The sequence below is a fragment of the Hippopotamus amphibius genome, chromosome 9, assembly GCF_030028045.1.
Source record: "Hippopotamus amphibius kiboko isolate mHipAmp2 chromosome 9, mHipAmp2.hap2, whole genome shotgun sequence".
Taxonomy (NCBI): domain Eukaryota; kingdom Metazoa; phylum Chordata; class Mammalia; order Artiodactyla; family Hippopotamidae; genus Hippopotamus; species Hippopotamus amphibius.
The window spans coordinates 111,078,580-111,093,997 of record NC_080194.1 but is presented as its reverse complement, the minus strand read 5'-3'; the positions used below and the strand labels follow the sequence as shown (position 1 = coordinate 111,093,997).

Sequence of the window (15,418 nt, the reverse complement as noted above, 5' to 3'; positions counted from 1 at the left end):
GTGGCATGTGGGATCTTCCTAGACCAGGGATCAAACCTGTGTCCCCTGCTTTGGCAGGCAGATTCTTAAGCATTGGGCAACCAGGGAAATCCCTAATACAAGGAATTTGATGCCTATAAAATTGTTGAAGGACTGGATTTTGGATGGCTTTCCAGAATGACTCCCGGAATAATTCAGGAGATTTACTGCCACTGCCACTGGAATGTGATTGTTTCCCCTCAAACTTCCTCTTGACCCCCCAGAAGCTGGAGAATGGACTTGAAGTTCATCCGAGGATTCAGAAGCCATTGCTCTTCTGCCAACACCTTGACTGCTTCTTCACAGACAGGAAACTGGAGAGTGTACAGTGGAACACCGATGCAGGGAAACATCAAGTTTCTATGACTTTTCTTGCCTGTAGAAACAGCCAGAAATGGTCAAGAAAAAGACCTTCATCCAGTGGCATGCTGGAGCCAGCTCATACCAGCATGTGAAAGAAACGTGTTAAATTTGCAGGAATTTTATGAGCCAATTACTAAACATAACCATTCTTAAATGTGTGATAAATGAAATATAAACTTAAATTCTCAGATGAAGTATAAAGTTACAATGAAATAAATTATATTACAACACAAAGGTAATAAATACTAAAAACTCTTCACTTCCTACTTATTTGACTACACTTTATTATTATCTATGATTTTTGTGCTTACTTTAGTCTATGACATCTGTATGGTGAAAATACTGTACAGTGGTGTGCTGGTATACTACTTCACATCTCTTCCCAATTCCATGTTAACTGATATCACGTTGGTGACTTGGAATTGGCCATTGTGGGAGTATTTACACCAAGGATAGGGGTAAATACTACAGATCAAGATTTTTGTTTGAGATTCAGTACACCACACCATTGTATTCATCTCTCTTCTACATTCCAAACTTGTGCAAGTGCTTCCTAATATTGGAACTAATTCTCATACAGAGCTCTTATAACAAGGGAGTCTGGAAAACAAAGTAGTTAGCTTTTCAGCTTTTTTAATCCAATGGGGTATGAATGAATGTTGGGTGAGCCAGTCAAGGGTATTGAGCTTGGATGAAGAGGTTCAATATACATCTCTTTAAGAAGAGAGAATATTGAGGTGGGGAGAGAGCCTATATCTGAAATTATAGGCTTAGAATGGTCCAGAACCATTAACAGGTGAACAAAGTAGATTTCTCATCAGCAACAAAATATTCTCAGAGTACTAACTAATTTATAATTCTTTACCAAGTTGAAGCATAATTCAAATGAGATTGAAATAGACTTTCTTTAAAGGACAAAGACAGAAAAGCTTTCCACTTACAGTTCTTCAGTGAAAGAATTACTACATTCCCTTCATTAAGAAGGGGATTGAACCCAGAAGGGTGCCCTGCAAGAAGCAATGAGGAGCACAGTAAACTTGTGGAAAAGTGTAGATAGGCATTGGTTGTAATATGCACCAATAACAACTATAAAATGACTAATATTGAGGAGTTTAAAAGTAAGATTGAACTGAAATATGAGACAACAATAACATGAAAGAACAAAGCAATCCTAAAATGATAACCCAGTAGATAAAGGCAAAAAAGCAAATTTGTAGAAGAGGAGATTAGAGTGGCCAAAACCCATGTAAAAAGATACCTAAACTAGCAATCAAGAAAATTCAATTAAGAAGAATCAGTCTGATCATACTCAGTGTCGGCAAGTCTATGGGGGAAATAGACATGCTGATAGGCTAGTGGTGGGTCTGTACATTTCCACAACCACGATGACGGTTTTAAAAGATGTCCAGAAATTCTTTGATACTCCATCTTTCAAAAGGTGGAGGCTAATTTCCCTCCCATGAGTATGGGCTTTCCTTAGCATCTCGATTTTAACGGCTAGAATGTGTCAAAGTGACGGTGTGATTTCTGAGACCAGGTCATAAAAGCCTCCTCATTCTGTGTCCTGGATCACCTGCCGGGGGAAGCTGGCTGTCATATCATAAGAACACTTGAGCAGGCATCTGGGGAGTCCCCCAAGGATGTTGTGAACCACCATGTGAGTGCACCATCTTGGAAGTGGATCCTCCAGCCCCAGTCACACCTTCTGATGGTGGTAGCCCCGGTCAGTGTCTTCACTGCAATCTCCTGAGCCAGAGCCACCCAGCAAAACAATTCCTGATTCCTGACCCACAGAACCTGTGAGATGATAAATATCTGGTGTTTTAAGCCGCTACATTCAAGGGTAATTTGTTATGTAGTGACGGACAACAAACCCAACCATTTTGGAGAGCACTTTGGGAAAATTCTGTAATATTTTATCTAGGTATGGAGGCTAGAGAAATTCCCCTAAATGTGTGCAAAGAGACACACATGAGGATGTTCATTGCTGAATACTTTTCTTTCAATGGGATGGTGGATAAATAAATCGCAATATGCTTTTACAATGGAAAACGATGGCGCAGTTAGAAGTAAATTATGTATATAGATTTGGGTAAGTCCCTAAACTCTAATACAGATTGAAATGTGCAAGTGGCGAAAGCATATGTATAGTGATATTATTTATGTAAATGGAAAGATATATACAGCAATACTATAATATATTCTATATAGTTACACCCAAATGTAGGAAAATTTAAAAACGTGGACCGGAAGGATGCAGTCCGCCTCCAGAATAGAGCTGTCACAGCAGAGGGAAGGAGGTGGAGGAGTAGAGTAGGTGGGCAGGGCTTTGATGGAAGAGATTTCTTTGAAGAAAATCTAAAGCAAATGAGGAAAACTCTGAGCCCGTGTTCAATCTGGGTGGTGGGGCCATGCGTGCATCATATTATTTGCTGGATTTTCTGTTTGTTTGAAATACTCTTTGTTGCCATGAATGTAGATGTTCATCCTGCTGCTGTTTCTGGATTTCTCCTTTGCTTTGCAGAGACCGGCACCTTTTCCAAATCAGCTTGGCTCTCAGCAAGCTGTCTTTTCTTTTTGACTTGATATCTCCTCCCTGTACGCTGAGATTTCCTTATGAATTTGCATTCCTATCTCAGAGACACCCTGCTCTCTTACTTATTTTCAAGGGTGTAACCAGAAGCTTTGTAAAATTGTCTTCTTTCTTGTATCATGGTTGACAAGCTGCTTTTGGCTCTACTTCTTCTTGAAAGTGCTTCCTCCTCTAATGATGCAGACCTTTTATGTAGACCCTCACGTTGGTGTTTTCTGCTTACTCATTCCTGTCTGATTTGAGCTCTGTCCAAACCCTCCTTGCCAGTCGGCCTGCCCCTGCAGGATCTTTACAAGAGAACACAATTGTTTTGTAAGTGCTTAGCCAAACGCTCAGCTGCCATCCATCCAGTAGTGCATCTTTGCTGGAGTAAGTAGGGATCTTCTTGTCCGCATAACTTACCTCTTGGACTCTGAGGAGGAGACATACATTTCGGGGGGTATCTGAGGTCTTCTGCAGTTCCTTCTTAATCAAAAGCAATACACAAAAAGCCATAATCCCCACAGGTCATTGTTCTTAGTGACACTCATGCCCACAGTGAGTTTTACATCTTCACGTGCAGGGCCCATGCCTCAGACCCTTCTGTTCCTAGCCGAATTGCAGACTGGGAGGGATGATCCCCGAGTAGATAGAAGAGGGGGACTGTTGCTTCACAGTGATGCTAAGGACAGTGGGGATTTGATCCTGGCTGCTTTGAAAAAACAATTCCAGCATAGTCTGAAGGGTGATTGTCTGATGTCACGGTTGGTCATCCCTGAGTCCCAGAAATAGAAGGGAGTTAGATCAAAATCTTCTCTTATTCCTTTACTATCTGACTCTGTTGTTTAGTCTGAATTCAAAGTGTGGGTATGGCACTGATTGTTTTCCATCTTAATCCTAACTGTGCCGACTTAATGGAAGCTTCTTTTACACCCTGGCACTGGTGCTGTTGGAAATATGATTACTTTTGTGTGCCTTCATAGATACTTTTAGGGGAATTTGGCAAAGGCTCTATCAGGGTTGGGTAGGCTCTTTTTAAAATTTTTTTTAAAAAAATTTTTGGCTGCTTTGGGTCTTCGTTGCTGCATGTGGGCTTTCTCTAGTTGTGGCGAGCTGAGGCTACTCTTCGTTGCGGTGCACTGGCTTCTCATTGCAGTGGCTTCTCTTGTTGCAGAGCACGGGCTCTACGTGTGCAGGCTTCAGTAGTTGCAGCACGTGGGCTCAGTAGTTGTGGCTCATGGGCTCTAGAGCACAGGCTCAGTAGTTGTGGCTCACGGGCTTAGTTGCTCCCAGGCATGTGGGATCTTTCCAGACCAGGGATTGAACCCATGTCCCCTGTATTGGCAGGCAGATTCTCAGCCACTGCGCCACCAGGGAAGTCTCAGGTAGGCTCTTTCACTTCTCGAATGCAGGGTCAACATCGCCCCTTGTAGTCTGCTAAGTGGAGGACAGAAACCCCAGCGATGGATTCCATGCACACTCTGGCACTCAGCAGACTGCCCAAACTTCAGCTGACATCTTGCAGCGCCTTTCTTTTTTTGTTTTTTAATTCAAAACAAAGAATATTATGGGATTTTGCTTCCATATATATTTGAAATGTTTATGACATTTAAATGCTTCGAGTATTACTTTTTAGCACTGGACTTTTCAGTGTGGTATAATAATTCCATTTGAATAATGCATTGTATACATAGTATTTTTTTGGATTTAAAAATTTTTCTTTCTTTACCTATGGTTGATTTACAATATTAATCAGCTTCAGGTGTAAAGCTTCAGATTCTTTTCCATTATAGGTTATTACAAGATATTGAATATAGGTCTATGTGCTGCATAGTGAATCCTTATTGATAGTAGTGTGTATCTGTTAATCCCATACTCCTAAGTTATCCCTCCCCCTCCCCTTTCCCCTTTGGTAACCATAAGTTTGTTTTCTATGTCTGCTGTACCTCCTTTCCAAAGTCCATCTAAGACTTCTAAAAATCAAGTTCTTTGAAAATTTTTCAGAGGCAAGTTCAAATACATTTCTCTACATGTCTTTCTTCCTCTCTCTGTAGTCCATTACCAGAAATCGATGCAACTTAAATAAAATACTTTAGAGAGAAGTGCTTCTTAAACTAAGCTATTTGTAGGGAAGGACTAGTGTTTTTGTTTTGTTTCGTTTTTTGTTTACAGCTCCAGTCCTTGGCAGACTGATTTCTGTAAAATGCAGAAAGAATGAATTAGTGGAAAAGTAAAATAAAAAAGCAAAGATATACAAAAATCAAGTCAACTGGTCACACGCTTAGGTGTTGGGACAATGCTCCAAATTGCTATAAAAATTTCAATGCTTTCTTTCAATTCCTGTCCTTATCTCATTGCAAATAAGCAGCATACAGTATTCAGCTGGCACTACGCTCTGAGGAGTGCTGCTTAAGAGGCCGTGCAGAATTATGTTTTGAGGTACTCTTTACCCAGAATAATAATATCAGCCTACAGCAACGTGCCTGGGTCTTTGGTACTGCTGAGAAAAAAGTGGAAGGGTTAGTCTGGGTTCTCCAGAGAAACATAACCAATAGGATATATATATATCCTTTATATATTTCTTTCTATATATATGTATATCTATATACATATATATAGAAAGAAATTTATTGTAAGGAATTGGCTCATATGGTTTTGGAAACTGAGAATTTCTACAGTCTGGTGAACTGGAAACCCAGGAGAGCTATTGGTGTAAGCTCCAGCCTGAGTCCAAGTCCAAACGCAGGAGAAGAACAATGTCCCAGCTCAAACAGGCAGAAAGAACAAGTTTTCCCTTACTTTTCCTTTTTGTTCTATTCAAGCCCCTAACAGATTGGATAAGGCCCAACCACCTTGGGAAGGGCAATCTTCTTCTCAGGCTACCAATTTAAATGTTAATCTTACTCCAAAACACTCTCACAGACACACCCAGAATAATGTTTAATCAAATATCTGGGTACCCTGTGACCCAGTCAAGCTGATACAAAATTAACTGTCTCTGAAGAGCATGGTCTCAAGTCAAGGTGAGTGGGGCTTTTTGGTTTATTACTTTGCCAAGAAATGTACCAGTTCTTTGACGCTGAGAACAGGAACACACCCCTTTTGTTTTTAACCTCCTGACATCTTGTCCTTGATGTGACCACGACGCCAGGTGATACCCAGGAAATAGACTCATTTTCAGCTCTGGTGCTTTTCATTCAAATATCCCCCTCCTCCTGATACAGTCAGCTATTTGCTGACACTGCTCAGTGCTGGGGCCCCAGTGCTCTGTCACTTACATGCCGGATCCCTTGGCACCACGATGTGCAATGCCAGCCAGCTTCTCTCTGAAGTTCACCCTCTGCTGGGTCCTCTCTGACCCTCTTTCAAAACCCAGTGTGTTCTATCAGCCACCTAATACATCACGACCTTCTTTTGCCCTGCATCCTACTTCATATAATCCTTAGCAAAGAATTACTGATGATATTTATTGAGAACGTGCCGGGTGCTAAGTCAAGTGTTTTCCATACCTTATCTTATTTCATAGTTACAAAAATACTCTTCAGTCTGTTTCAAAACCCCAGTTTTACAGAGTAGTCTTAGGCTTATAGAGGTTAATGAATTTACCTACATGGCTAATCAGGGCAGAGCTAGGATTTAAATCTAACACGGCTTTTGACCAGAAAGCCCTGATTCTTAGCCAGGAAACTATGCCACCTTACAGAAAATAAAGAATTTTCACATGGTAAATAGTCACTTAAATAATATTTCTCAATGAGTAAAATGGCCATTGAAAATATTTATATATATTTTTTATTCATTGCTGCCCATGTAAGGATCCCTCTCTGAGTTTTAGCTCAGGGCCATGTTTGTCTTTGCTGATGAACTTGTACATTTCCCTTCCGTAGCCAAAGAGAGAATCTTCAAGCTTGGGTTTCCCCAGGTGGCTTGGAGTGAAATTTAGTCCTTAATTGCAGCAGCTGTTTTTAGCTTACTCGGGATAATGTTCTTCCCTTTTTTGAACATGACTTTATTTATCTATATGTATGGTTCAATTGCATGTGTTTTCTTTCCCGCTAGACTTTGACCATTTTGGGTGAATTAACTGAATATGTACCTAATTTTGTGAGCCGCTTTTTCCAGAAGCAAATTATGTTAGTCTATCACATGGGACTCAGTTGTGACCAGTTTTCTCTGCAAAGTACTCAGCGTTTCTTCTGTGGCTGAACATGACTTGGACACGTGTGTTTGAGTGTAACCTTGTTACCGCGGCTGTAAAAATGTGTATGGTGGGTCCAAAGCTTCAGACAACCAAGGAAAAAAAGGTGATAAAAGGAAGATATTTACAAAATGCTGAGAAGCTAGAGCAATGAGTGGTGAAATGGGAAGAAGTGCTTTCCAGGCCTGTACCAACCTACGGGGGGGCTCCACCCAGGTGGCAACATTAGACAAGATCGGTATGGGTGTTTTCCCATGTTTATGAAGGATTTAAACAATGGTTAAATATAACAGCTGGTGAGGCTGATTGGGTCCTGGGGCCAGGGGCCAGGGGCCAGCGCTGAGAGGGAAGCTGAAATCACACGGGCAGCATTGGCCAGTGTTGATGTCTTATCCCCTGGACCATGGGAATCAGTCCATGCTGCAGTGACCACGCGTTTGGGCACATGGTGCCCCAAATCAGGACTGGCCTTTGGAAAGGGAGAGTGGTCCTAGCTTGTGCATCTGATTCTCGCCTTTAAACCTGTTTCATCTGAAATTTAACTTTGAGAAAAGAGGTGATGGTAATTGAAGCCTTCTTCCAAAGAAAGATTCTTGCCTATTTATGTATAAGGATAGATTTGGCCGGGAGGGGGAACGTCTGACTTCTGATGAGCTGAAGATGTACCCCTTGTGATTGGTGAAGGCACGCGTGCTCTGTAACTCCCTCCTGTCACTTGTGACCGGCCCGTGGATGTGCGCGTTTTGTCAGCCATGGAAGGAGTTAAGGGTGGGTTGGAGGCTGGTGGCTGGCTCTCGCCTCTGCCATGTGTCTGTTTTACTTTTCGGGGCCCAGAACATTTGTGAGCCTTGTCCCAGTTGTTATGATGAGAGAAGAGTACCTTTGATAGAAATAGAGAAATCAGGAAGTGTGGCCTATTTTTTTAGGAAGATAATTAATTCCTTTTTCGACATCTTGAGTTTGAAATGAGAGTTTGACATCCGGGTGGAAATGTCTGGTGCGGAGCTGAGGCTGCTTAGTTGAAAGAGCGCTTCGGAGGCTTGTGTTCTGGAATGGATTCTTTCACTAACCGGCTTCCCGCTCCTGGTCAAGCCCTGTAACTTTTAGGAGCCTCATGGGTTGATCTCTAAGTCAGCAGCTCTCAGCCCATACAGAAGGATGCTGGGATGAGCTCTAGCCGGGAGGGAGAGAGGAGGGGGCGTCCTGCTGGGCCTGTCACTCAGTGGTGTCACGGGAAAAAGAAGACAGGGCCCCCACTCGCCTCCAAACATCCATCATCAGGGACAGTTGCTGTCATGAGCATGGCTTGAGGGACGGCAAGGTTTGGGAGCCCTGAAGCCCTGAACAGTCGTGCCCAGAGACTGGCCTTCTGTCAGCTGTCTCTTCCTGTAATTTACGCCTTGTTACTCAGCAGTGCCTGGAGGGGCTGCTAGGACCACTCCAGCTTAACCACAGATGCAAAATGTAATGCCCAAGGGGACTCACATGGAGAATGATAGATGTGTGGGGCCATTTCTCTCCCACAGAACACCTGGCAGGGAGGCCCTCAGCCTCTGCTTGGATGCCCCCGTGGCAGGGAGATCACCCCTTCTAGTCCTGCCCAGTTTACCTTCCTGGAGCTCTGTTAAGAAGGTGTTCTTTACCTGCACTCTAGAATTGACTCCCCCTCCTTCCTGCGAATTCCCTAATTCCACTCAGAGGCTTCTCAATCCTCCTAGCCCCCTCTGCAGATGGGGAAGCAGAACTGGACATGCCCCATGGCTCACCAACCATAATAAAGCTCGTTCTTTCCGCTCTGGAGAGACCCAGCTTTTTCTCTCTCTCTCTTTTTCATATTCTTTTCCATTATGGTTTATTACAGGATATTGAATATAGTTCCCTGTGCTATACAGTAGGACCTTGTTGTTTATCCATCCTGTATATAATAGTTGGTATCTGCTAATCCCAAACTCCTAATCCAATCCTCCCCTGCCGCCCTTCCCCTTGGCAACCATCAGTTTCTTCTCTATGTGAGTCTTTTTCTGTTTCGTAGATAAATTCATTTGTGTCATAGTTTAGATTCCACGTGTAAGTGATATCATATGATATTTGTCTTTCTCTGACTTACTTCACATAGTATGATCATCTCTGGGTCCATCCATGTTGCTGCGAATGGCATTATTTCATTGTTTTTTATGGCTGAGTAATATTCCATTGTATATATGTACCACATCTTCCTTATCCATTCATCTCTTGCTGGACACTTAGGTTGCTTCCATGTCTTGGCTGTTGTAAATAGTGCTGCTTGTGAACATAGGGCTGCGCGTATCTTTTTGAGTTATAGTTTTGTCTGGATATATGTCCAGGAGTGGAATTGCTGGAACCTCCATACTGTGAGAGACCCATCTTTCTAACTGTGTCTCTCCTCCCGCCCTTTCATCTTAGTCTGGAGCCTCTGGCCGGCCTGGCTCTGGTGGGAACTTCAAAGCCCCAGGGGAGGAGTGGCAGTCTGGTCTGAGTAGCTTGCAGGGTTTGTTCATCTGGTCTAAGGGGATGCTTTCATTTCCTGTGAGCACGCTGGAAGCTGCTTTGTTCTGGGACACCTTGAGATGCCGCCTACCTTTCTTGCAGGGCAGGTGTGATTGGCATCTGCGGGCTGTGTTCATGAGCCACTTGTGCAAGCAGGAGCAGGGCTGCTTCTCAGCGGTGCAGACTTGTCTGTGTTTACTCAGAGCCCAGCATTTCTGACTTGCTTTGAGTGCACTGTAAGTGCAACACCTGCTTTACCTGGGAAAAGCAAAACACTTGGCTTTCTGCATGGTCATGGTTGAGACAAACGGTCCCCGGGCAGCCTCACATTTCTGGGGTGTGCAGTCCTTTCTTGTGAGTATGAAGGAAGGATTTATCAGGCCAGGGAAAGGAGCAGAGAGTATCCTGTTTGCATGGAGAGACCGTTGGTGGGTGCCGGGGTATCCCAGTTCGCCAGGACAATGTGGCTTAACTTCATCCTTAAATGGGGAAAATGAAGTAATCTGTACAGTGAAGGAATTGACAGAACCTGGGAATGTTGGGGAATGGATCCGGCCATGGGGACCCTGGAATTCTCTGACTTTCCCTCTACCAATGTTATTGTGATTTAAAAAATACCACTAGCTGTCTGAACATCAGGGTGGTCCTTCAAGGAAGGAAAGGAGGAGTGGATGATGATGTCTTTCTCTCCCCCGCCCTCCATCTCTCGTGAGCAGGGAGAAGATGCCTTTTCACCATGTGACCGCCGGCCTGTTGTACAAGGGGAATTACCTCAACCGATCTCTGTCTGCGGGCAGCGACAGCGAGCAGCTGGCGAACATCTCCGTGGAGGAGCTTGACGGTAAGGAGCCCGCCCTGCGTGGGAGGTTAGCCACCCAAGGGAGGCGTCTGGGGCTGTCGTGCGCCTGAGGCCCTGGCCATCAGCTGTGGCCAAGTCTAACCGTGATGCAGCAGGAAAGGGTTCAGCCATCACTTCGGCCTACATGACTTCTTTGTGTGGGATGGACCTGGTAGCCTGAAAAATCTTTGGTGAATATTTTGGTTCCTCTGGATACTGACTGGGGAGACAGCCTTCAACTCCCCACGTGTATTTTCCAGTTGATGGAATTTGATCGCCTGTCCTGTTGCCCTCTTTCCATCTTGTCATTGACAATGGGCCCCAGCTGCGGGGGAGGTTGTAGACCTGCTAATGGCCATCTCTTGACTTGTGGCCACAGTGCTTTGAATCCTGCCCAGGTCAGAATCATCTGGAAGCTGTGTCGAGGTGGGAATGGCCAGCAATTATTTTGATTGCCTTTGTGTCTCTGGAGCAGTGTAGCCCTGGCTTAGGGATGGGAATGAACCCCAGAATATGAGGACTGAACATGCTGGGACAGTGCCCTTTGTATCCTGGGGAGATCAACTCCTTGATTAAAAAAAAAAATAAGACAAGGAAGAAGGAATTTTTTTTTTTTTTTTTTTAAGACTAGAGAATTAGGTTGATTCAGCCAGATGTTTGCCTAGGTACTTACATCTGCTGAAGCCAAGACAGATCGGTTTTCCTTCTTGTTTTGGAATGCTGTGTTCCTGGTGACACTGTTTTAAAACAAGATGTTTAAATTTACTTTCTAAAATAAGGAAGTTAAAATTACCCCAGATGGCCCATATCTTTGCTTTGAAGTGTAATGGTCTGAACGAGCGTGCTTTCTCTGTGCACATTTCTTACGAGGGGAAGGTGGGGAGATCCTTCTCTGGGCCAGGGAAGCCAGTCTTGCTTCACGATGGGCAGGAGATGGGGCGAGCAAAGGACAGGGCCGTCGGAGAGCCTTCTTGCTCTCGCCCATGTTCTTTGCTTGCTTCTCGACGGGCATACCACATTTCACTACGCTTCGCTTTATGGTACTTCACAGATACTGCATTTTTTACAGATCGAAGGTTTGGGGCAACGCGGAATTGTCACACGCTGGTTAGCATTTTTTAGTAATAAAATATTTTTAATTAAGGTATGTGCATTGTTTGGACATAATGCTATTGCACACTTAATAGACTACAGTGTGGTATAAACATAACTTTCATATGCACCAGGAAACTAAAAGATTCAGCGATTCACTTTATTGTGATATTTGCTTTATTGCAGTGGTCTGACACTGAACTCATGGTATCTCCGAGGCCTATCTGTAGAGGCTTGTTTATTTCCATGATGGAGCTGTGAAGCTCAAGGGCTGGTGGGATGGGTCTTGGGGAGAGGCTGGAGGGTGTTAGAGGAAGGGGAGTGATGTGGGTGGAGCCAGGCTCCTTAGGTCCAGCTGCTGCTCATCGTGGTCTGGACAGACTGGGGACCAGAGAGGAGAGTGGTACCCTTGAATCTCCTGGCCTTCAGTTGGCCAGAGGGTGTTTGGACAAGGACATGGAAGCAGAAAATAGAGCCCTGACCGCCTCCAAAATGAGCCCGTCCTGTGCCCACAGACAAGGCCGAGGCTGGGCTGGGGGTGTCTGGCAGGTGAGGGGAGGCCCAGGCTTTCCTGTGTTCTGGGGAGAAGTCTGCTTCCAGTGGAGACCAGGGCAGTGGTGCATTGATTGGCGGGGGAGGGAGGTTGCTGGTGTTTATTTCAGTAGGTCCCCCCCAGTTGTAGTCATTAGGTAGCAGGAGGGACTGGGAACCTCCTGCATGAAGCCCCAATGAGAGAAGGCTGTGTGTCTGCCACTTGGGCAGAAAGTCTTTGTGTTTTGGGCAACTCTTTTTTTTTTTTTTCAATTAAAATATAGTTGATGATGAACTCAGTGACAAGAACAAGGAAGCAGATACAGAGAATGGACTGGAGAACTCGAGGTTTGGGAGGGGGTGGGGGGTGAAGGGGAAGCTGAGACGAAGCGAGAGAGTAGCACAGACATATATATACTACCAACTGTAAAATAGATAGCCAGTGGGAAGTTGTTGTATAACAAAGGGAGTCCAACTCGAGGATGGAAGATGCCTTAGAGGACTGGGGCGGGGAGGGTGGGGGGGACTCGAAGAGGGGGAGTCAAGGAAGGGAGGGAATACGGGGATATGTGTATAAAAACAGTTGATTGAACTTGGTGTACCCCCCCCCCAAAATAAATAAATAAATTAAATTTAAAAAAAATATATAGTTGATTTACAATGTTGTGTCACTTTCAGGAGTCAGCAAAGTGATTCAGTTGTACATACATATATATCTATTTTTTTTCAGATTTTCCCCCTGATTGGTTATTATAAAATATTGAGTCTAGTTCCCTGTGCTATACAGTAGGTCCTTATTGATTATCTCTTTTACATATAGTAGTCTGTATATGTTAACCCCAAATTCGTAATTTATCCCTGACTCCCTTTCCCCTTTGGTAACCGTAAGTTTGTTTTCTATGTCTGTGGGTCTATTTCTATTTTGTATATAAGTTCATTTGTATCATTTTTTTTTTGATTCCTCATATAGGCGATAGCATATGACATTTGTCTTTCTCTGACTTACTTCACTTAATACAACAATCTCTAGGTCCATCCATCTTGCTGCAAATGGCATTATTTCATTTTTTTTTTATGGCTAAGTAATATTCCGTTGTATATATGTACCACACCTTCTTTATCCATTCATCTGTCGATGCTCATTTAGGTTGCTTCCATGTCTTGGCTATTGTAAATAGTACTGCAGTGCACACTGGGGTGCACGTATCTTTTCAAATTATGGTTTTCTCCGGATCTATGTCGGGCAACTCTTGCAGAGGCTGGGATGAGTAACCCAGCGAAGTTTGGAAATCATCTGTGGCTTTCATGTACCCTGGCTTTCCATTTTTCTTCCTCCTCCTTCCCAACTTTGACATGAATCATCAAGAGATGATTTTTCCAAGACTTCTCAGAGCGATGGCTGTGAAATCTGGGCCACTGTCGAGGCACATGGCTTTTCAAGAGATCCACTGGCTGGGTTTCGGCCCTTCTCCGTTGGGGCACTGGCTGAACTGCCCTCTGTGTCTGGGAGAGCAGCAGAGCTCACCATCCTGTGGTTCTCTCAGGCACAGGCAGCTGAGTGGGGCTGAAAGTCACCTTCTCAGCGTGTGAGACCAGCAGGAAGTGACTCTCACAGCCCTGCAGCCCAGGTGGGTGAGCTTAGCCCTGGAAACCCTGGTTGAGGGGGCAGGGTTCCCTGGTTGAGTGAAGCTGGACTTCATGGCCTGAGGCCAGCTGGGGAAGATGCTGTATTTGTCCTTCAGAAGGGTAATCCAGGCTCTCAGCCTGGAGAAAGGGCATTTATTTTCTGATGGAAGATTCCTTCTATTTATTTATTTCTATTTTTGCCAAGATGAAGCCTGAGTTATGACTGCTCGCAGCTTGTTACAAGCATCTTGAGGATCTGGGCAGGGCTGTGCAGATGTGTTCTGAGTGTAGAGCAGGTGGGCAGGGTCTGAAAACCAGCTGGCTTGCCTCAGTTCAGAGGACCGCAGGTTGGTTCTTGGGGAAGCCAAAGTTTCTGAGACTGTGCCTGTTTGCTGTTCTCTTGGAGCTGCCTCGTGTCAGCCGAGCCCTAATGTCCTGCTGTTCGGAGCCACTCATTTGTCCTCGCAGGACACCTGGTGTTGCACAGGGAGTTGATGTGTGGTTACTGGTGGATGCTGAAGCATCCTTTGTGGTCCAGCCACCTTGGGCGCAGATGTTAGTTGGGTACCATCCCCTTCAGTGTAAGGATGAAGGGCACCCCGTCCATGAGAGGTTGCCCTCTGACAACAGAGCCACTCGCCATGCAAGCCACCTCCAGCTACCATTCACTCTGGGAAGTTTCTATTTCTTCTCTTGAAACAAAGCTCAAGAGGAAATAATGCAAAGCTGCATCAAGTTGGCCAGACTGGAGTTGGAAATCACCCAACAAACTCAGCAATGATGAATTGATTGAGACTCCCTCCTTCCCTTCCTCCCTCCCTCTCTCTCTCCCTCCCTCTCTCTCTCCCTCCCTCTATCCCTTCTTTCCTTCCTTCCTTCCTTCCTATTCATTCATTCCCGTACATTCATTCTTTACAGGAATGTTTACCCAAGTGCTTTCCGGGTGGAGGGGGAATTCAAAGAAGTATAATCTTTGTTGCCTGGCTCAAGGAGTTTACAATCTACCCAGGGAGTTTATGTACATACAAAATTTACTCTAAGTATCTTGTACTTTTAGAGTGTGTCATGTGGAATTTTATTAGACACACGAATTACAATTTTTTAAGAACAGTTTTCTCATTGCTATTTATTGAATAATCTTGTGAGGCTGCCAATCTTAAACTGAGCTTGCCTCTATCTGATGTTTACTCGTTCTCAATAATGTGTGGTGTTCCATTGTATATAAATATGCCTCAATTTCTGTATCCATTCTATTCAGGATGGATATTTGGGTTGTTTCCAGTTTGGAGCTGTTAGGATGTAATCAGCCTTCCCTTCTGCTGCAGCTGTCACGTTGGGGTCTGCTCTCCTCACGGCTCCCCGTGGCCGTTGTGAAATGTCCGAGTGTGGCCGTTTCAGGTTATTTTTGCCAGTGACAGTGTCAGCCTCTTAGATTGATGCCTTGGGTCTTCCTTGTAGCCTGGGTTAGTTTGCTCTCACCTCTTGGATGGTTGCTATTTCTGCTTTTTCCTTCAGGAATGCCTCCCGTTCCAATGCTAGATCTTCATTCGATGTTTTCCATGAAATGCGACTCCTCTCACATCATGTTTCTCTTTTTTGCACTTCTCTGTTCATTCTGGAGTCTGTCTACCACCTCGTTGATTTCATTGTTTGCAGTCATTTAAAAAAATTT

General features: G+C 44.4%; 1 protein-coding gene across 1 annotated transcript in view; it reads left to right on the top strand.

Moving 5' to 3' along the window:
- CALN1 (calneuron 1) overlaps positions 1–15,418 on the top strand; it is a 482,900-nt gene that overhangs the window by 132,665 nt on the left and 334,817 nt on the right. The window contains exon 3 of the mRNA XM_057749700.1: positions 10,376–10,500. Coding sequence (XP_057605683.1) covers positions 10,376–10,500 — 125 coding nt within the window. The remainder of the gene's footprint in view (positions 1–10,375; positions 10,501–15,418) is intronic.